Here is a 22214-nt window from a genome sequence, read left to right on the forward strand (position 1 = left end):
TGGTTTGCTTGGGGTTATATAGAAAGAAAGTGGACTAGCGGGTTCGTTCTTCCGGGGGTGAATATAGTTTGTTCTTTATCCGAAATAACGAACACCAGATACCGGAAAGTCTTTGAAACTTGTTGCGTTCTTTAATGAAATAAATTTGAAAAATAAAGCGAAACTTCGAATTAGTGAAAATTGGTGACATTTTGATAAACGATTTTAAACTGAACGTTATACGTTAAAGCGACCGATATACGTAGGTAAAAATTCCAAGGGCCCGATAGAGGCTAAGCGTTGCCGTACGAGGTTTGAACTTTTCATCGACTTCCGGGAAAAGCGAAGACGCTGCACCGAAATGGTTTTACGGGCAGCATCGAAATCACCCCCGAAATTCCATTTGCGATCCCTCGGAAAGGAGGCTGCGTGCATACGTAAAGCGAAACCCGAGCCAGTAATCCGTCGTCGTGGAAGGTCGGGCAGCCGAAACGAAAATTGGCTAAATTTCGTTAAGTTTGGCAGCAATTACTTTTGATACCCGACACGCGGCCGTAATTGCGTTGGGCCAAGCTGAAGCGAGCGCGCGCGACAGAGAGGGGTAATAATTCGCTAATATCAATTTCAAATTTCAATTAGTATCATCTCGACGTCTGCTCCCAGATCCAACCACCCGGCTGCCCCACCACCGCTCATTCGTTGCCGTTCTCTCGCTCCTTCTCTCTGTCTCTCCGCCTGGGTTTTCTCCTGGACCCCAGAAGAGCACGGCATGATCTAAAATTCAATTTGTCCCTTGTAGCGGAGCCGCAAAGGGCGAAGGAGCAACAAAGGTAGAGAGAAACTAGTAAAAGGGAGAGAGAAAGAGAGAGAGGAACGGCGGGAACGATCGAGAGGGAAGGTTCGCGAGGCGGTGGGTTGGTGGCGGCCGGTGGTTGGAAGCAAGCAACGTAGAATCGCGTGTATATAGAGGAGAAGGTGGCGGAAGAGCATAGAGTTAGGGAATACACGGAGTTTAAAGCTTGCTGTTCGCGTGCACGCCGTTATGTAAGCAGAGCTACGGCCCTGTAGGCATGCGCATGCGCGACACGCCGACCCATTATAAATTGATAACCCCGCCGTTTATTAAGTTCCACCGACCGATGGCTGCTTAGGCAAAGAGCCCTCCACGCTCCTCGCCTATACGTGCATTATTTATTTACGGGAGTTTACAATCCCTCTAATGGGGATCGGCGTAATCGGCCGCCTATATGCCTCCAACCTTCTCCCCTCTAGATTCCACTATGGCCCTCTTGGCCCCCGTGCCCGACGCCAACCCCTTGTCGGCTTCTCTCTCTTAATCGCGTTTCAGCCCGCTTTCGAAAATCCCAGTATCGCTCGGGGAAATCGCAAGTAGCCAGGTTATCGAGGTGTTCGTTACGAGGACGTTGCACGTGATAACATGTATGTAACCAAGCGAGAAACGTCGAGGAGCTTCCGGTTGAAACGTACGATCGGTCTCGCGAGAGACTTCGTAGTCACGATCTTACGAAAAGATCGTGGTCGCAGCTTGGTTAAAAGATTTACCAATCGCGAGGAATCGCGAGGGTAGACAAGCTTGGATCGTAGATAGCCCACAATTGCCGGTACTTCATTGGTATCGATACCGATTTTTGCGTTGGTGGCCATTTCGTTACTCGACCTTAACCTAAGGAGAACTTTGACGATATGGTCGTTATCTCCGAACAACTGCTTTGGCAATATCGTCATTATCATTCTACGTGCACTTACGTAATTAGATTCAATTTAATGGTTAATTATTTCGTGCGTGTAAGTGGATAGAGTCCGGTTATACGTTTTCTCTTCAACGTTATGAACGGTAATTATCTTAGCATATAATAAGGGTACATGTAATTGAATAGTTAAAATCTACAATCGTATTAACATTTTAACGAGCAAGCTCAACTTAGTTTGCCATTGTAATTGTTTGCGCAGAAATATCTTATATAAATTAAGCGTAGCTCGTACTTTGATAAATTATAAGCGAATTATTTCAAACTAATTAATGAAAAATTATCTCGACGAGCATCGCGTATACCTTTCTTGCTAAAACCGAGTTTAAATTGTGTTTACTCTTTGGGATAAACTGCTTTTACGATATACCGCAGCAACAATCGACTACGCGATTGTACGAAAAAGGATTAAAAATTTGAAAAATAGTAATTAACCTGCAAACGAAAATACTCTGTTTTAACGTTGTACTCAAAACTCAGTCAAAACACGAACTAAACGTCTGTTTATCAGCACTTCGATACTGTTCTATCATAGAATTTAAGTTCTTTCACAGATTAGCCTGTCTTCCAACTAAGCCTCCTACTAAACAATTGTTACCAGCAACCAGCAATTACATAATTCCTCCCCTCCCTCCCCGATAAATCTTCCAGAAATACCAGTGACTGTATTGTCTAACAACCTCTAATTCACTTTCCTGGAAAAATGATTCACGACTTACGTAAGTAACCCCTCTTTCTCTCTAATTGCAGATTGGATCAGTTCACACTCACCAGCCGAACAATAACCACCACCACACGCATCATCAGCAACAGCAGCAGCAACAACAACAACAACAGCAGCAGCAGCAGCAACAGCAGTCGAGTCAACCGCAGGTGCCAGGGGCAGGGGGAGGTGGAGGGCCGGGGGGTGGGACGGTGGCCAGGCCAGGCGGCATGTTCTGCTACCACTGCCCCCCGGGTCTTCCAACGCCACGGTTACCACCTACCCTCGAGTATCCATTCGCTGCCACTCACCCTTGTAAGTAGATATTCCATTTGTCTCTTGCGTTTTATCCACGGATTTTCGGATAGCAGTTCAAATTTAAAGAAGTTTTTTTCTTTCGATGACTTTAAACGTTTGGTCGCGACGGAAAAATTTCTTTTTCAAACTACGCGTTTTGTCGAACATTGACAGGGCAGTAAACGAAAGAAAATTTTTTACAATATCAATTGATTTTGCATTTTTCTAAAAGCGAGGACATTCGATTCCAATGGAAGGAGACGATTATATACTAAAATAAAGAGAATTATAGTCTAATACAGGGTATAAAAGTAATAAATTGCATTCCCTAAAATATCGCGAAACATAATAATTAAGTTGGCAAATACTATCGATATACCTCGTGCCTTCCGGCGACTCGATCCCCCAGAGTACTGTTTTGTTCCGATTTACCCCCGTAAGAAAAATTTGATTCCGCCCATAATCTTACATTTCTTCATCTATTTTCCCCCTTGCTATTCTTCCTCGATTTCACTCTAGCCGTTGCGAGGGTGGATTTTAAAGCGAGCTATGTCATGGAGAAACGTCGATTCAATTTCTCAAATCACCCTCGACATAACAAGAATTATAAACGACGATGGAACCGTCCATCAAAGGTTTAAGCATTAGTAAGAAATTTAATGTAGATCCTTAATGATTATTTATTATGGGATGCGAACGAAGAAATCCTGATAACTCTGTTCTAAGCATTTTTTAGTTCTGGGCCTAATTTTGAAGGTCCGTTCGAAGAAACGGTATTCCATGAACACCGATCTAGCGTCTGTCAAACGTATAAAAATATTCCCGATAGCGACGTTAAAAGAATTAAGGAAAAGGCGATGATCGCGATGTAATTAAAGAAAATCGTGCAGCAAGGTGGATGGACGTTGGAAAGGAAAAGGGAGAGGAAGAGAGAAAAGGGAGATTGATTGTACTGGCACTTGCTCTGGCGGAACACATCGATGAAGTTACATTACCGACTAGACCGAGTTACGCAAAGTGGACGCTACAAACTGGACGGCCGCTAAACTTAATTTGCACTTCGGAGCAACTTCCGGCTAAACCGCGTCCCGACGGCAGTGCCGAGTCGCTCTTTGCAACTTCGACGCCAGTTTGCCTATTCACCGATCGCTTTCCAAGTCGAATCTCGTTTCTGTCGCGTACGTTAACTCCCGTTTGTAGATATATATCATTTTGGTGGAATGTCACGGGGTCGAAACATTGGGTTTCTTTGGCGCTTCACGCGTTGGAAAAACACGATCGAATTTTGACGGGAAGCGCCATTCTCCGCGATTTTACGCGATGAATTTTATATGACGTTTTAAAATTGAATCCCGCACTATCAAATTTGATCGCATTTTCCTTTGTGCCAGCTAAATTTTGTATTCCTATTTTTACAATTCTGCGGATTCGATCGTGTTATTTATGAAAATTATCGTTCCATAGCGCGATGAATTTCATACTTTCAGCGATACTCTGAACGAAAATAAAATTTCTACCATGTTCATTTTATTTGATATTTTCTCCTAATTTAACAAATTTAATTCGTTAAACAATCAAAAGTGCAACGAGAAAGGTCGATTCTTTATCCTTCCTTTTTTTTTTTTTTTTCATCTGTCTGAACATGGTTCATCGAGCCACGATGTGTATGCTCACTTTATTGCATATTATAAACCTCAATGAGATACATGTGGTAGGTAGATAATCGAATGGGGACCGTAGGTGAAGAGGGGAGAGAGATACGATATCCTCAGGGACGTGTATAAGTGCCCTTCCATCTAGGCCCGAAATATAGTTTAAATAAAATATTGATTTCCCTGGCGCAAAGTGAAATTATGTTTTTAATGCGCATTTATCATTCCCTTTATCGCAGGCGCTCCCCGTAACTCCACTTAAAATTAAGTGAAATTCGTACGCGCGTTTACCGTTGATTAGAACGCGACGAAAAACACGAAGAATTTCTTAAAGCGTTGCCGAAACTTTATTCTTTTGCCTGTTGATGATTGCGAAAATCGTAGAAATTTTATTTTCAAGTAGGAATTTAATCCAAGCCGAAATGTTATAATCGTTTCTTAGAATTTTCTTATTGGAAAATTTGCGTTACGTGGTTTGTTTAAGTAATTAGTTACTCGCGTAGTTACAGTTTTTACTCTAAAAATACAACTCGATTTATAATCGAATTTAGAACAAAAATCTCGTCTTCGTTGATAACAAATGCGAAGGACTCTGGGACCAGAGGCCCGAAACATCTCACACTCCGCTTGCTAGCTGAACGATCGAATTGACAAACATTCCGAGCATCCCTTTCAGCTTTTCCATTTGAGAATGTCCACTAATCCTCCACGTTGCTGCTGAAAATCACTATCGTCTGCGCATCTTGTACAACCTAAAACACGTAATTTCGACAGCACGTGTGTGTCTATACCTAAACGATGCCTGCTGGATGGTAGAAGGGGCGCAGGGGTAGAGTGTCCTCAGGGACGTTCGTGCACCCTTCCAACTCCCCTGGTCGCTGCCCCCCCTCATCACCCCCCGTTGGGATAAACAGATTAGGTAACTACGTGATAAGTCGGTAAGTGGGTTCACTCGGCGCAGGGTCCGAACCCACCGACATTCGCTCTAACATCTAACTAGCTCGTTACCGTCATTAGTAACGGTCGGGGTGTCATTAGATTTCGTTCTGTATCTAGTTTTTCCACCAAACCTTCCAACCCATCCACTCCGCTCGTTCTGCAACGAATTTCAGACAGAGGTAAACGTGATAATCGTTTTTATCATTTTTCTTCGCTTTTCTTCGTCGCGTTTTATTTTATTTTTCGATTAGAATAGAGTATGACGAAAAACGGAGAATCCAAACGAAATCTTTATATAACGGCAATTTCAATTTAATCCCATTCTCATGATTACAAGAACGACTCTTCGAACGAATCACACGCCAGAAACACAGAACCAGTAAAACGACAAAAACATGATTCCCGACATTTAGAGTTCGGTACCTGTCCCATCGGTACTGAAAGGGTTAATCCAGACACGCATTTCGAGCGGAAGCAAATCAAGGACGGTCCTGAGTGAAGAGGACAAAGTGTTTTAAAGGCGCACGTAGCGTGTCGGCGGGACACGTGCGAGCTTTCCGCGTCTGCTTCCTGGCAAGAAGAAATTAATCCCTCTATTGTTTTTCCCTCGGCGGCCAGACAAAACTATGACCCTTCTCGTGGCGACGTGTGTCGCTGGAAAAGGAAACGTGTACAAAAGTCAGCGGGACCTTCCTTGCGCGCACCGTTGTCGGGTACGTTAATAAATTGGATCAAGCCAGGAGTCTCGATGAGTTGTGCGAGTTGTCTGGATCCAGACTTCGTCCCCGCTCACGAGTCTAATCTAAGATCTTGAGTGGATTTCAGTTTCGGCCACCGATAAATTTATTTAGCCAACCGACGAGCTTCGATTCTTGCTTTCTTACCTCTCTTCTATTCGCGATTTCCCTCGAATCGTCTCAACACCGACGCTTGCGTACGAAACATCTCTTCTTCGATCTTTGAATTTCGTTATATCGTTTCGTTATTTCGTGATATCGTTCGCTGAGTGTTGTCCCGTTATTGTTGTCGATTATTAACTGCGTTTAAACCAAGATGTTTGCGCGTAAATAATACACGACGAAATTGACGCTATCGTTTAATAAACGAGTCGCGACGATTAGAGGGGGAACGTATTCGATGGAAGCAGGAAGGGGTTGGGGGTTGGACAATTTCCCGCGACGAGAAGGCTGTTATTAAACGCGAGGACAGGACATCGATCGCGGGAAATTCAATTGCAAAGTCATACATACTGCACGCGAAAATCCTCGTGAACGAACACATTAATTTTGCAGGGGCGGCAGACTATTGCCAATGACACGGTACGAGTTTGCTCAACGGTATAATTGTTCCATGGTAGTTATGAAAGTTGGTTTCCGGTATGGATGACTTGTTGCAAACAGAACAGACGTGCCGACGCAATCGAATTCCTGAATTCTCGCGTTCCCTATGAGCCGGACCCGGTTTTAAATTTAACCATGCGAAAAACGCTCACGGAAATGAACGTCACCGAACGCCTCGAGGAAATCCAATTAGGAATGTTCGGCGTCAATTAGCGTGAAATCTATGTGAAATTTTAGAACGAAGTGTACGCATACCTATGTGTTAAAGCTTGCTCGAAGCGCGGAATTATCGAATCGTCGTAGCGGTGAAAGCATATGTCAGATCGTTGTTAGGAAACTTTACTACAAATCTTGCTGTCTATTTTTCTCTTTATCTTATTTTATTTATCCGGTACACTATGCTTTGTACTCTGGTAGTATGTGTTTAGAACGTATCATCACGAGGATTACAAAATTTATCACTCGACATGAGATACGATTCCGACGATAAGTAGAAAATGACGTATTAACGTGTCCTCGAAACGGAAGAAAGAACAGAAGAAAACAGCAGATAACAAACCAGCGAAGAGAAACAACATACTGCTATGCTTCAAAACCATCCCAAGCCATTCCAAAGGATGCCCGATGGACCCGATAAAACGACCCACCATATCTAAACCGTAAAAGCAAAACCATAATCACGGTGAAAATCGAAAATTGAACGCGATCTTGCAGGTGGATGCACATGCGTGCATCGTTAGGGCGAACAACAGTCGATACTTGCGAGGGTAGGTTGGTCGTGTTCGGCAGCCGAGCGAGCCGCATGAATTTTTATGAGCTTAGGAAATTAATTTGTGTTTTTCGCTAAGCTCCGGCTTAGCGCCGCGGTAATTAATTGCGCTGATTGCCCTGCATCATTGATAAGCGGTTCTCTGGCTTTCGTAACGTTTACCCCCATTGGGCCATCTCTCTTTCTCCCTGTAGCTTCGCTGTGCCCATTTCTCTGTTCCATTTGTCAGGTCGTACGCGCAGCGTTGAACGCCATCGTTTCTCTTCATCCCCCTTCGTCCTTTTGTCTGCGCGTGCTTTGGCCAGCCCCCGTTTTTCCGATTTGCAACGAACGAACTGTGTGTTCCTCGTAATTGGCCCGCGAACGAGCCATCGCGCGTTAAATCATGCACCAGGCGATAGGGTGCTTTTGAATTTTTGTCAAACCTGCGGTATACGCCAGATCGGATGGAACGTTGGATAGAGGGTGAGGGCTTTTTTATGGAGGGTTTGTTAAAATGTTTTACGACTGTTTTATGTAACGCTAGTAGAACTCCCCTACATATATAAATAAAAAGAAGGTTAAGGAGAAGAAGGTCTAATCGCGATATTTTGATCGTATATTACAGACACTAGTTACTCCGCGTATCATCCAGCCTTGCACGGAGTCGGCGAGGATTCTTTCGTGAGACGAAAGCAAAGGAGGAACAGAACCACGTTCACTCTTCAACAACTAGAGGAACTGGAGTCAGCGTTTGCGCAGACACATTATCCGGATGTCTTCACGAGAGAGGATCTGGCGATGAAGATTAACCTCACCGAGGCCAGGGTTCAGGTTAGTACGATGAAACGAACGAATACGAAGCGAAAGTTGTGACTCTTGTGACAAACAGATTTGGACAAGTTTAGTGGATGCGTTAAAGAAGAAACAGATACGGTGTGTAAGTAGTGCAGCGAACGAATAATTTTCGGTTAGAAAAATAGAAGAAACACGATGAAAAGGAGAATCTGAAAAATTTAATATTCAAATTGGAAAATTTTGGAAACTAAGCCCGTATACCGAATAAATTGAAATGTTCGTATCTCGTTTTGTTAAAAGCATTTGATATATATTTCGGGCACGCGAGTCTCTAATGATTTTGAGTGGCACGTTTTTTTCGCTTTTAGTCCAAGAAATCAATTTCAAACGGTGTCAAATAGGTAAATGGAACAGCGACGAGCGAAATAAAATAAGGCGAAAATGTCGCTTGATGCGCGGATTTGTAATCGATTGACCTTTAATTTATCAAAATATACAATCATATGCTAATGCGAATGCACTTTAATAAATGCGTTCAATTTCATCCGCTTCATACGACAAATTTAATGTTCCTATAATAATTTTGAATATATTTGCCGATTTCTGAGAAAAGAGAAAGTGCATAAAGCGCAATTCGATAAAGTAAATACCCAAGCAATTTACACCGGCAAATAATATGAAACGATGCTACGTCAAATTTGGAATCACGAACAAGGATTGTATCTTGCAAAAGTATAGAAAGACGCGAGAAGCCAGTAATCTACCACAAATCTGTTCACGGTAAACCACGATATATTTCACGCATTCCCTGTCGGAGATTCTAAAGCAGACGGTCAAGCGAGACACAATGTGATCGATTGTTTCGATGCGCGACGGTGGATCACACAGCGTAAGAGAAAGGGCGCAAGATGTAGGGTAGTTTTAGGGTACACCCATCTCCCATGGGAGGTGCTGACACCCTCGACCTGACGTAATCTTCTGACAGAGTAAGCCGGTAATCTCCGGGATTACTTTGTACTCTTGGCTACGTCCTCCTGCCCATATTTACTCGCACCGGCGTAATTCGCGCTACACAGAATCCCGGCAGTAATAGCGATTCCCTGCTGAAATCCTGTTGGAACATCTGCAGGATATCCGATCGGTGATGTCGGATTTTTAATTCGCCCCCCTTTTTACGTATTAACATGCTCATAATTCTGTCAAGAATCTTTTCCTTCATAGCTACTCAAAAGTTTATAACGTCTCGATTCATATAACAAATCGCGCAACCAATATCGTTCAGTATACTACCCAATTTGATATTGAAATCTTCCATCTCCTATTCGATTGCATTCGGAAATGCATTCGATTTAATTTTTACTAGGCTGATAAGGCTTTGTACGAGATATATGATTAATCGATGCAATTATGCTCTTGGAATAGTGGTTTTTAATATAAACAGGATTTGGGGGGAGCAAAACATCGAACGATAAAGATTAAACGAAGTAACGAGAAGCAAAGATGATGGGATTTTAACGTCGAATGTAATCTGACGAAGAATTAATAAATAAGAGCAGCAGAATCGCAATTCACCGGATTGATACCGTACGAAGAAGAAATAATCCCAAGAGACTGCGCATTTTCATGTCCCGCCCCGATATTGCGCTCTGAATAGTAATTAACAAGGTTTACGAACGAATCTATATCGAAATGATACAACCAGAATGGTCCATATTTTCAACTAGCGTTAAACGCGGTTGAACGACAAACATTTTTCTCCGTAATTAAGACGATTTGTTGGAATATAAAGGTTCCCCGATAATGATACCTCTGGACCCGACATATCGAATCGCTTCCAACTCCAGATATCAACGATAACCACAAATGCAAATCTACAACGATCCTACGTAGTTCAGGAAGAATGAGTGACTAATAAGAAAGCTCGGAAAAGAAAAAGAATGGAGAGAGAGAGAGAGAGATAACAGAGAGTCTAGTAAAAGAATCCTTCAGCGTGGTGTGTCCAGCAGAGGGGCACGGTATTATCCCGCTGCATTGTTCGGATTATAAGACGAGAAGGCCATGGTAGGCAGTGGTGTACACAATGGCAGGAAGGTAGGGACAGGACGGCTATGACGCAATTACGGCGCAGACTCATTGTTTCATTAGGGAAGACAAAGGGAATCTGAAATAATGGACAAATAGGCGCGTTTATGCAACGCCGGTCCTCTTCTCCTACTCCAATTAGAACCCCGTGCGGGGTAGAACGAGCGCGGGGGTGGCTGAACCATCGTCAGTGGATCGTCCGAGGTAGTTACCAACCTCTGACGTTTGTTCGTCGCCCCGTGTATCGTGCGCAACAATTATGCTACACGCACACCGCCGCTCCAGGGAAAGAAAACCGAGCATGCGCTACGAACGAGAGGCCACCACTGTCAACGTTACATAGTCGCGTGCTCTTTGGCCCGGTTGAATTTCAAAGCGTGCAACGCGAATTACGGCGCTACGAGACGCGAGCCGACACACCTAACTACGCGCGACTGTGTACGTCGCTCGTCCACGATGAATTTTACACTCAAAAAATGGAAAATGGGAAGAACGATGATCGTCTTATAGCTATATAATTCGATCTGTATGCAATGGAAGTTGGATAATCGAGTCGTCCGGTTAAATTGAACGCTTCTTTGGATAATAGTGGGACGATACCGTAGAAAAATTCAGATATAGAAAATTCCGATAGAAGGTCAAAAAATATCCGTAGAGATTTATTTATCATTATTATTTCATAAAAGTGATAACGCTACAAGATTACGCATTTCAACAGTTTTAAAACACCGTTATCCTGTTTGAGAAAAAGGAAGGGGCCAAATGTAAAGAATAATTAAAAGCAGATTTGCAAAGCAAGTGGCAAAAAGATTAAGCGCATTTGACTTTGGTCAGAGCGGAACAATGCTACTGCTGACGTGTTTGGATTAAAAGCAATAAAAAAGGGGGAGGGGATGCGATTAAAAAATAAAGAAGAACAAAGGGATAACGGGAGAAGGAACGTATGAAATACACGGGGGTGAAGAACAGCGATGCCTTTTACCATTGGATTACATACCGTGCTAATGCGCTTATAAATTTGCAAGCAAAAATGTACCTTTCGTTTTTTTAATGAAAACATAATAGAGAAGTAAGAGGCTTTGGCACGTGAGTTTCGCATACATTCACCAAGATCGTGTGTAATTGATTTGCGAAACAGACGATTATTTCATTCAATTTTTCCAAATTAAATGACGATTTAAACGTAACGTAACCTTTTTATACACATTACGAAGAACAGTAACCAGTTTACTTTAGCTTTGCAAGATATCATGGAAACGATCAACCACCGTTAAAGCACGTTTCGTCGATCCATCGATCTATCACACTTTTCTGTAAGAAGCGTTGAAAGATTAAATGCGTTTATTTCATGGAGGGAAACGAGTCGACGCCATTACCGACGTCTTTCGGATTAAATCCGTATTGAAAAAAAGAGGACATGCGCGAAGCGAGAGAAGAGGGAAAGAAAACGGGAACGATCCGATAGAAAGACAAAGAAGGAGAGATTGGCAGTCCCGACGGAACCGCGGCTTTGTTCCCAGCTATTACTCGCCCCCGCAACCCTGAGGATATTATTATATCTTTCCCCGTCAGCCGGTATCCACCGTCCTCGTTTCCCGTGTACGAATTCGAAGGCAACGCGAAGCTGGCTCATCGTATTTATTTTATTAAACCATTTTCCAAGCTTCCTCTCGCCGTGAAACTTTCGCTCCAGGACAAAAGATAATCATTCCCCGGTACTCGACCGATCTCTAATAACGCGTTTTGTCTTTTAGAAGCAAGTCGCAGGAAGAATTACGTTTGCGCCAATATAATTGACTTCCCGGAACTTTATTTTATTATCGATTCCAATCCGCTAATGAGTTCTCGTTACTTTTGCGCCGTGATTCTTCGAAACTTTCTTCGATCCGCTTAACTCTCGTGGAAGATTTTCGTGCGAAATAACAGGTGGATTTTTTTCAGTAATTTGCGATGATATTTCATCGATCCTGGAATGTCTAAGAAGGCGAACCGACTAATCGAAAGATATGGATTAATATACGATCGTTCTCCGATCCTAAACATTTTCCAAAAGCGACGTTTAGATCATCGTAACTGTAATGTCTGTTTCGCAATGTGTAAAGCCTATTTACAGTGTGTTAGCTACCTTAAACTTGCACGTTGTCGCAACCGTAACAGCTTCAGAAAGTTCAAAGTAGGAACTCGTTCCGGAAGAAGTTGGTGTTAGGGTGCAATCGGAATGCAACGACACACGGAACGAACGAGAGCACGAGGCGGCGGAGCACCGCCGGGTATAATAAAGTCTATTTCAGTTGGTATTATGTCAAGTTAGGCTCGTTAGCGGAACTCGAGCTTTTTAAAAAACACTCGGCCGCTGTGGTTGCTGTCGGCTCGTTGAACATGCACGCGGGCAAGAGGCCCAACACCCCCTCTGGTCCAGCCGCGAATGCCATCCCCCTACATGCAATTATCCTTCCATATCCGCACACCAGGTGTAGCCCTATAAAGCAGCTTAAGTGCCGCCTTCAGCGCCGTTCCTCATCGTACTCTCGTTTGCTTTTTATCTTTCTTTCTTTATTTTTCTTTTACACTGTATCGTACACCTTTTACTCTATTTACATCTTCGTCGTAATCAATTGCCGAGCAGTAAATTAGCCAAAGTGTCTTCTTCTTCTTTTTTTTCTTTTGAATCGATCGTTCGATCTCGATGTCGAATATTTGTGGGTTAAAGTCATTACGAAAAATTCCTGGATTCTCGACGGAGAATCTGCGATAGTATCCGCTAAAACACCTTCGTTCGTTTGTTTAATCATCGTTTAATCAAAAAATATTGGAAATTATTCCAGGTGTGGTTTCAAAATCGTAGAGCCAAGTGGAGGAAAAGCGAACGTTTGAAGGAGGAACAGAGAAAAAGGGAAGGTAACGGGGGAGGTGGTGCATTGGAAACGACAGGTCTGGCACCGCCAACGTCTTCGTCGGCAGGTCCAAGTCCCACAGGACACGACCCTGAAGGTACGATCGTGAATAAGAACACGGCAACTTCAAACGCATTACTATTAATATCGATGTAATAAATTTCGCGTTCTTCTTTCGGAGAGAGATAATTTTAGTAATTGCATAGATAAAAAATTCGAGATCCGTCGTTTCGACGAGTTTCTTCCAGCGTTTAAGAAGCGAAACTAGCATCGTTCAGAATTGGTATTTTCTGCTTAAAAAGGAACAACAAGCAGCAGCGCCCCTGACGCGGAGGACGCCGGCCCAGATGGAGCTGGCGGATCGAGGAGTCCCAGCACGACTTCCGCGTCGGTCAGTCCGCGGCCTCAGCAGAGTCAGCCGTCCTTGGGTGGCGTCTCGACGCCACCGCCAACCCCCATAAGGGCGCCGCCGCCACCACCTAGCACCATGGGAGGTCTCGGCCCACCCGGCGAGAGGTGAGCTTTTAGCTTCGTTTGTATTTACGTCTTTAGGAAATATCTTCTTTCTTCATCCGCCCCCGCGCACCCCCGCCCCGTTCTCCCCTCGTCTGAAACTCAGTCGTGGTTCCACGCTGCAAGCACCGCTGAACACGTCGACCGGATGCTTGATACGCGCCATTAAACCACTCCTCGTCGCTTCCTACCCGACCCCCTTTCAGCCCCCCAACCCTCATGCTGCGCCACGTTTTCGTCCCAGTATGCTCGCTGCCATTCGTATAATCGCGATAATTGTCGCCTCGTTAAATCGCTACGGGACCCCGAGACGAGCGCGCAAACGCGTACAACCGAACGAGTTGCATACGCGCGATTTAGGAGCTGACCGTTCCCTGCAGCGCTGTTTTACGATTCTTCGGCATGATAGGTGACTTGGTCGAGGTTAAAACGTAGTAGACGAAGATCACGCAGGGTCGTCGACTGAGGATTAGGTTGAGATTTATAGAGAATACGAAAGATCGGCAGCGACGAGCGCGAGTAAAGGAATTGGGTTTAATACCGTTACGTTCTTTAGGTGCGTTGTTCCAGAAAAATAAGAGCAATTGGAAATAAGGAAAATTTTGAAGAAAGTAGATAATGGGGAGAAATGGGTCGTTCTGTCGAGAATAGAGGGATTCCAAAGAAATTCCCGTAGAATAGTGAAATTTAAACCTACTTCTTACCCGACACATATTCAACGAAAAAAATTCGCGTACACCAAGCTGGAATATGAAAATGGATTTTCAACTGTGTTCCACCATTCTACTGACAAAAGAGATGTTATATTTATGAATTATGTAACAACGAAGCAAACGAAAAACCCCACGGGTTTAAAATATTCTTCTATATCGTTCTAAAAATAACAATGTCGTAAACATAGGCATTTCGTGATAAGTTGCGTGTTTCATAGCGTGCATTAACGTAAATATTTCTTTGTATTATCATCGTTGAATTAATGATTCTTTGATCGAATTAATATTGCAACGATACTATTTCGAGAAAATCATGTTATTGGAAAGCAGAGGATAAGCCATTATAGCAATGGCATTAATGTCAGTATCAATAATAGCGTTTGCGATTAATATTACTAATATATTAAATGTTTGCCGTTAATATCAATATTCATATATCCATCTCATTCATTTTCGACGAAGCTTTTCCTTGAATAAAATTTCCGAATTAAGAATACTTTTGATACAATAGTATACTAGATTAAGGAATCCAAGCGATAATGTTTCGAAAGCGAGAAATCCATTTTCACGTTCTTCGACAAAGAATTACTACTTCTTACGCGAGACAGATATGCAAAAATCAGCATTTACACGGTCGTTCTGAAACGAGAAAGCCACGAAAATAAATCCAAGAAACCATAACCAATTCCTGCGGATCTTGCATGCACACAGCCACGTATATACGCGTATATAGGGCTGAAAGCTCGAGCGAAAGAAACGCGATTCGCCGATTTCTTGCCGACGACGGTAAGTATTCGACGGTGGCTCTTTATAATCCCAGACAAAGCTCCCCTCTCGCATCGACGGGAATGGTAAGAACAATACCCGAAACGTAGACACACGGAATACACTGGTAGCGGGATGACTCGAGTCAAGATGGTGGAACAGACCGCGGATGGAAACAGCAAGGGGATTCAGAGGGGGAGGGTTGAAACGGTAGGAAGATACTCCTTCGCCGTCTCCGCAGTTGTAATTTATTTAAAACCGCTCGCCGTAAATATATCCTCATCATTTATTCAGCGGCTCGGCAGCTTCTCGACTGCAGGGGTGTACGCTTTACTGCGTTCTTCCTTACCTACCAACCAGCCCAAGAACACCGAGAGACTGTTCCATGTGCAGTCGATTCTCGCGGAATAGGGGCGGATCCGGCACAGAACAGTGACTCGTTCGAAACAGGCTATCTCTCTCTCTCGTCCTTCTTTTAGCCCGCGTCTCTCTTGTTTTACAATAACGCTCTTAGGAACGTGGGATTTAAATTACTTGCTGAGAACAAAATCTTGAGTGAAATTGGTTTCCACTCCGGCACCTGTATCGATCCTGGTCTATTCGATGCATTCTGATATCCGCCTTGATATTTGGTGCAAACATATTGTAAAGAAAGATTCCGGATGTTAACGTCGAAGATGACAGTTGTAACGAGTTTGACGATTGTCGAGCTATCGATCTAGTTGATTTTCTGTGACAAACAGCGATCAGTAATCGTGTCTTTCTCTGGTAAGAGGATCTCGCGCTTAGAATACGCACGCAATGTAATCGTAAAAGCCGCGCGAATATGCACAGACCATGTAGATATCCCGATTAGACGCGTAGAGACCAAGAAACAAAGTGCGTGTACGCAAGGAAGGGAAGCGAGCGAGCGTAAGTAACGTAAGTGCACGCTAGGCTACGCAGCTAATTGCCGCCAATTATCGCGCTTACCGCGGTTCAAGCGTTCCTCTCTGCGCCTCTACGGTCGCTTTCGCCTCCTTCGCCACCCTCCGTTACTACCCCGTTGCGGTTTCCTACTCCTATCATCTTCCACCAACCAAAATCCACTACTAGCCCTAGCGCACAGACTTTCAGTATCGCTTCAATTTTTGAACGATTATCCGTGTATCATCGTTTATCCTTTATTCTGTCCTTTGCCTGTCCACTTTCCAAGTAGAATAGACAGGTACGATGTCTGACGCTTATAGAAAATTCTATCTTAACGCTTTCATGGGAGCAATTCAAATTTTTGTGGAAAAGCAGAAATTTCGATATTTCGGTGCTATGAGTGCTATGGATCATACCGATTTTATCTACCTATTTTATATTTTATCTGGTTAACTTTTAATAAAATTTCATCTCTTAACCCGTAAAGGTAATAGAAATAAATTAAATTCAATGCAATTTAATGCTTTTTAGCATATATCTAAATTTTTATATTATTTTCTATTATTTATTATTCATTAGCCTCGAATGCTTTTTTCTTCGTTATTTATCTTCGCAAAATTATTTATCCTCCTTCCACAACCCTCTACCTCGACTTTAACTCTCCTTAACTTTCCCTTTTTTTCTACAGATTCCGCCGTCTATTTGTACACGTTTACCCATCATCGTATCTCCCTGTTTACCATTTTCGCTTCGTCTCCGTTCGCCTAATTAAGCATCTCTCTCGTTCCGCCTTGAAGACTCATCGTATCCGTGTTTCCGTCACTCTTGCGTTCCGTCTCGAGCTTCACCTCAGGCACGTTACATTAATTAAACAATATTTGCGATTAATATTTGAGATAATCATCAGCGCCTCGAAGCAGCCTCCGCCGGCTGTTGGAGGATGCGGAATATCGCGCGTGCTAATCGGGTTAGCGCTTTCGTGAGCCCTTCTGCTTTCCTCTTCCACCCTTGCTTCTCTCACCCCTCCCACTAACTTCCACAACTTTGAAGTCGTATCTCGTTTTTCTAATCATTCTCTGTTGCAATCTCCGCTCGCTCGACAAAATTTTATACATCAAAAAATTCCATTTTTCGATAACGATATTCCCGATAAAAATTTTGCCTCGATCGCTCGGTCCAAATTCCCCTTTCACGCTACGAACACTCTCTACCTATACCAAGATAAAATTCTCCATTCTCCGTTTTGTCCCAAAAAATTGTCACTCGTTCGACAAAGTTTTCTTATTCCCTCGATAGACCGATAACGATTAATCGACATTGTCTCCTAATTAAAATTCTAGCGGCCCAGGATTAGCGGCGGGTTTCAGGCCAGTCGAACCACCCACGTCTCTGTTCTTCTCTCCGCACTTGGCAGCGCAATTTTCTCCGCCACTCTTCGGTAACAAGGTGGTCAGTAGCGCGCCAACATCGCTAACCTCGACGACTCCGTCGCTCTGGACCTCGAGCGATCATCGACCTGGAAGCTTGCAGGACATGTTGTCCTGGTCTCCGGCCGGATGGCCAGGTTCCCTGTGTGGCTGCTGCAAGCCTGGAACCGGGGATCTCCACAGGAACAGCAGTCTGGCCGAGTTAAGAAGAAAAGCTCAGGAACACTCGACCGCTTCCGCGCTTCTCGGTGGGCTGGCCGGTTTTCCTGGAGGTTTGCCGTTGCCGTTGCCCCTGCCGTTGTTGCCGCCGTTGTTGGGGCTGTCCAGGAGGCCTGAACACCATCATCATCATCTGCCGAGCATGGTGCACCAAATACAGCCGACCACAAAAGAGGATCCCTAGGATCGCGTGCAGCGCTCGCCTGACGGGCTCGTCGCCCCTTGACACTGGGCATGGCATGTATTTGTTTCAAGACGTTGGTTCACGTTTCTCCTATTCTTTTACGGTTTCTCTTCGGTTTCGTTTAAGAATGACGACATTAGGGGAACGGTTAGCGAATTTCTCAAGAAAAGGCCTCGAGGTTTGAAAACTGATGATTTCTTGCGTGGGATTGCGCATCTATTCGTTTAATGGGAAATTTATTCGTTTCGATGTAAACGTCGTTCCTTTAGAAAGTTACTCGATGTTCGATCGAAAGATGAAAACAAGCTGATAATCAAACGACTTTAAAGAACTGAATGATCTGTTTGAAGTGAAATTTGCCGAAACTAGATTAAACGAAAGTACAATGAAAGCCGAAGCTTTCGAAACTTCTTTTACCTCGTTTCTCGTTTAGTTATAGAAAAGATTAAAAGATATAATTCTAATGTAACTAATTAATATTTACGTCCACGATAACGAAAAATCAAACTAGGATACACGCGGTTAGACGACACGATCATTAGACGATTTATATATTCTTTCAAACATAATTTTTCGTCCCTTGTCTCGCGTGAACGCAGTTTTGCCTTAACGAAAGAAGCATGATTAACGAAAGTCTAAGATCGCGTGACAAATTTTACTTTTATCGAAATCGAAAAACGCTCGTGAGAACTTTTACGGCCATCTGTAGATAATTCACAAATTGCAGTGGACTGTCGCCAATAAATAGACTATGAACGATGAATTGATCACCGACGCTGTACGACTAAGTACTCTTTTTTCTGGTTCAAATATGAGAACGGATCGTCGATCGCAAAGGACCAACACGTGCCTGATGCGCTCTATACTTAATTGTCTGACAGGCGAAATCAAATGTTTCGATCTGCGCAGGAACGTTCGAATATCCGTTATCGATCATTTTTTAACTAATTTGATTTGTAAACGAAATGGATATCCGTATTACTGTGATGACAAAGAAATTCCGTAGTTGCAAAGTAAGTAGAAAACATAGATATTTAATATCGTTATAAACGTAACATTTAGAATTCACGATTTCATGAAATGAGATATCATTGCTTATAAACTCAATTGAAAAGTTAATTATCGGTCAATCCGGCGATTTTATTTTACGTATAATATTTGTTTGAGAATTTTCTAACTTCTTTTCCGTTCCTAATATATATTTAAAAAAGTGTGCTTCTCTTGACTCTAAGAGGAGGAAACACGAATTAATTTGTATTCCGTGATAGGATAATTTCTATTATCGCCCCTAAATCGAATCTATGACAATTTTCTTGAATTATATGATTACTCTATCGCATTATTCAAATAATACGGATATCCGTATTATCCGAGTAACACGGATATCCGCTTTACTCGCGCGACACAAGCACGCGCCTCAGATAATGTTTCTATCACTTAACAAGAAACGAAAAGAGAAAAAAAGAAAGCTGAGAAGAAACTAGCTCCGCCTCGTTCCTCGATATATTCGAAGATAATCGAATGCACAGATACGAGGATGTCCGTCACCTTAAATAACAAAGTGTCCGGAACACTTTGAATCTGTTCGTTAGAGAGAATTAATTTTTCAGGTAAGGCAAACTGTGAAAGTTTCAGCCGTTTTCCCAATCCTTTTATTATCCAAGAAGAAAGATGAAATCTTTAAGCTTTGCTCTAATTACGAAATTCTCTGCATTATAAAAAGGGATAACGATATTGGATCAAGTAATAGATTGAATAACGAAGTATTTGAAGAGTGAAAAACAATTTCAAGCTGTTTTTGTAATAAAATAAAATGGATAAAAATGATAAGTTGATCGTTTTCGTCACTTTGATAACTCGAGTGTTAAAAGAAACGTCGAAAATCTCCGGTTATTTCCGATCAAATTAAGGGTGACGAGCATCCTCTAAAATCACGTTATGATTTTAAAGGATGGACACGTTAGCCACGAGTCGACGGCTATTCGTACACGTCTTAAAATAATTTCCATCGACGTAATGATATAATTTTAGGAAAGTCAAGGGAGTGAAATCGCTGTACGAGTGCTATCCATCGTAGAGATACGAGCCAATGGTGTGTATATATGCACGGGAAATAACGATATAAGAGACGACAGTCCCCTAAACAATCACGTGCTATGTTCATTTTGATCGTCTCTACGATTCGTGCTCGTGATTAGTTAAGAATCGTTTCGATTGCGTTACAGTACGATCAACGTTCGTTCTTTTGGATTACGAAGGCGTGGTATAACGACATAACGACGAAAGACACGTAGATACTAGTAGAGACCTGTATATTAAATCCCGGTGAATCGTCAGTGCTAATCAAGGATAATCTAATAAACAATATGTTACAAACTAGCAACTATCATGTAGCTTGAACTGAATTATAGTGAATTATTCGAATAAACATGTTCTCTCGTGATAAAACGTGTGTTTAATAAAGATAAAATAAACGAATAAATAAATTGTCCTGTCCCGTGGCAATCTGTTTTCCAGAATCTTCGAAATTTCTCCCAACTTTACTTTAACAGAGGGTATTCCGTTCGTATTGCTTATACCTTTTACCGTTCCTATTTCCTTTTATTTTGTTTCTCACAGGGATATACCAAAATTCGCTATATTAAGAATAAGAAAAATATGAAAATTCGTCGATATTAGTCTTCGAAAGAAACGGTTATCGCGTTTCGATGGAAAATTCCATTTATAAATGACGATCAATGAAGATTCTTAGAAGCTTTATAATCCGTTCGATCGAACGAACTAAAATTTTCACGATCTAGTCGACGTGGTACGCTGCGAAGGATCAGGTGTTCACTTAAGGGATCCCAGAATCAACTCGGTACTGAGTGATCAAAGGCTATAGTGAACCTATCAGAGAGATTTACTGGAGTACTAACATCTAATAGCAATTGAGCGTTGAATTACACGCGGTGTACAAAGGAAGGGATTGATCGACAACATTCATCTGCCGATGTATTCGTAATCAGTTTGAAACAGGGTAAGTTAGACGTTCAACTTGATCCTCGACATACAGACGAGTTTCTTACTCGAATAAAATTACCCGCGATATGGACTTTCGCTCTCGACAGTGAAATATATTACAAAGAGACGATGTTTAAAGTACGTCGAAAAGAAATCGAATAAAATCGAAGATTTCACAGTTACGTATTTGATTAGAATGGCAGCGTAAAAAAAATTTGGAAACGTCGTATTTAGAAAATATGCATCCTCGTCCTCGATAAAAATTCTCCTCTCCGTAGGCAACGAGATAACGAAATAAACGTACCGATGATCGATCGTGATCGAATTAATCGATCCACTCGAGAACCGTTAAACACCGAAACCGTAGAAAAATGAAGGCAACGCGAATAATTCCATTAGCGAGGTAAACTGATCCCTGGAAGAGGAGCCCGGCCGCAAACAACGGCATTCCGATGCGCTATATCGGGTCTTAGATCGAACAATTTCCCAGCTCGAAAGCACGTTGTACCGCCGATTCTCTGAACGGGGGTTTTTTAAACAAAGCACGCCTCTAAAAACCGAGACGAAGTGCCATGACGCGAGACACAGTAGGGAGGGGGAGGTGGAAGGATAAAAGAGGAGGACCGGTTCGAGAGAAATACCGCCGGGGAGGATGAGGAAGGGGTTGTTGGCAATCAATGCTCCTCATAAGAAAAGCTCACCCTCTCTTATGGGATCAACCCTCCCCTAGCGAGGTCCGCACCGAAAGAAAGGAGAAGAGGGGCAGAAAACGAGGACGGAGACCTCCTACGTGGCATAGAAAAAGAGGAACCGAACGGAATCTATTTCAGGTAAAACGAGAGAAACTAATGCGATAGAGGGACGGAGAGGAAAGAGACAGACAGCCGGACAGAGAGAAGAAACGAAGGAACAAGGCGAAAGAGGGGAAGGTCTGTCCAGAACGGAAAGAGACGCGCAAAGAGGAATTGCCGCGAGAGGAACGAAGATGGTTACTGTTCGTGGGACGAGGACAGAGAGGATAGCCAGAGGGAGAGGGATAAAACGATACGAGGGGGTTGTTCCTGGCTCGACCAACCAGAGACAAGACGCCATTGATCGGCACGTGGCTCGGGGGTTGGTTCAACGGATTCCGGCAGGGTGGAGGATAGTAACTTCTGCTTCTGCTCGTAACCGTGGCGTGGTGGTGGCAGCGACTCGCAAGAAAGTGGAGGTGGAGAAGAGGTCGTTGCCGATGGTGGGAGTACAGACGTATTCTGCACACTCCGTTACACTTACTGGTA

General features: G+C 43.0%; 1 protein-coding gene across 1 annotated transcript in view; it reads left to right on the plus strand.

Annotated features, from left to right (window-relative positions):
* LOC100648767 (paired mesoderm homeobox protein 2B) overlaps positions 1–20379 on the plus strand; it is a 39194-nt gene extending 18815 nt beyond the window's left edge. The window contains exons 2-6 of the mRNA XM_012315443.3: positions 2499–2766; positions 8056–8261; positions 13133–13298; positions 13504–13717; positions 17442–20379. Of these exons, the coding sequence (XP_012170833.1) occupies positions 2682–2766; positions 8056–8261; positions 13133–13298; positions 13504–13717; positions 17442–17931 (1161 nt within the window). The 5' untranslated portion in view covers positions 2499–2681 and the 3' untranslated portion in view covers positions 17932–20379. The remainder of the gene's footprint in view (positions 1–2498; positions 2767–8055; positions 8262–13132; positions 13299–13503; positions 13718–17441) is intronic.
* Positions 20380–22214: the final 1835 nt, after the last annotated feature.

Source organism: Bombus terrestris, chromosome 13 (assembly GCF_910591885.1).
Source record: "Bombus terrestris chromosome 13, iyBomTerr1.2, whole genome shotgun sequence".
Classification (NCBI taxonomy): Eukaryota; Metazoa; Arthropoda; class Insecta; order Hymenoptera; family Apidae; genus Bombus; species Bombus terrestris.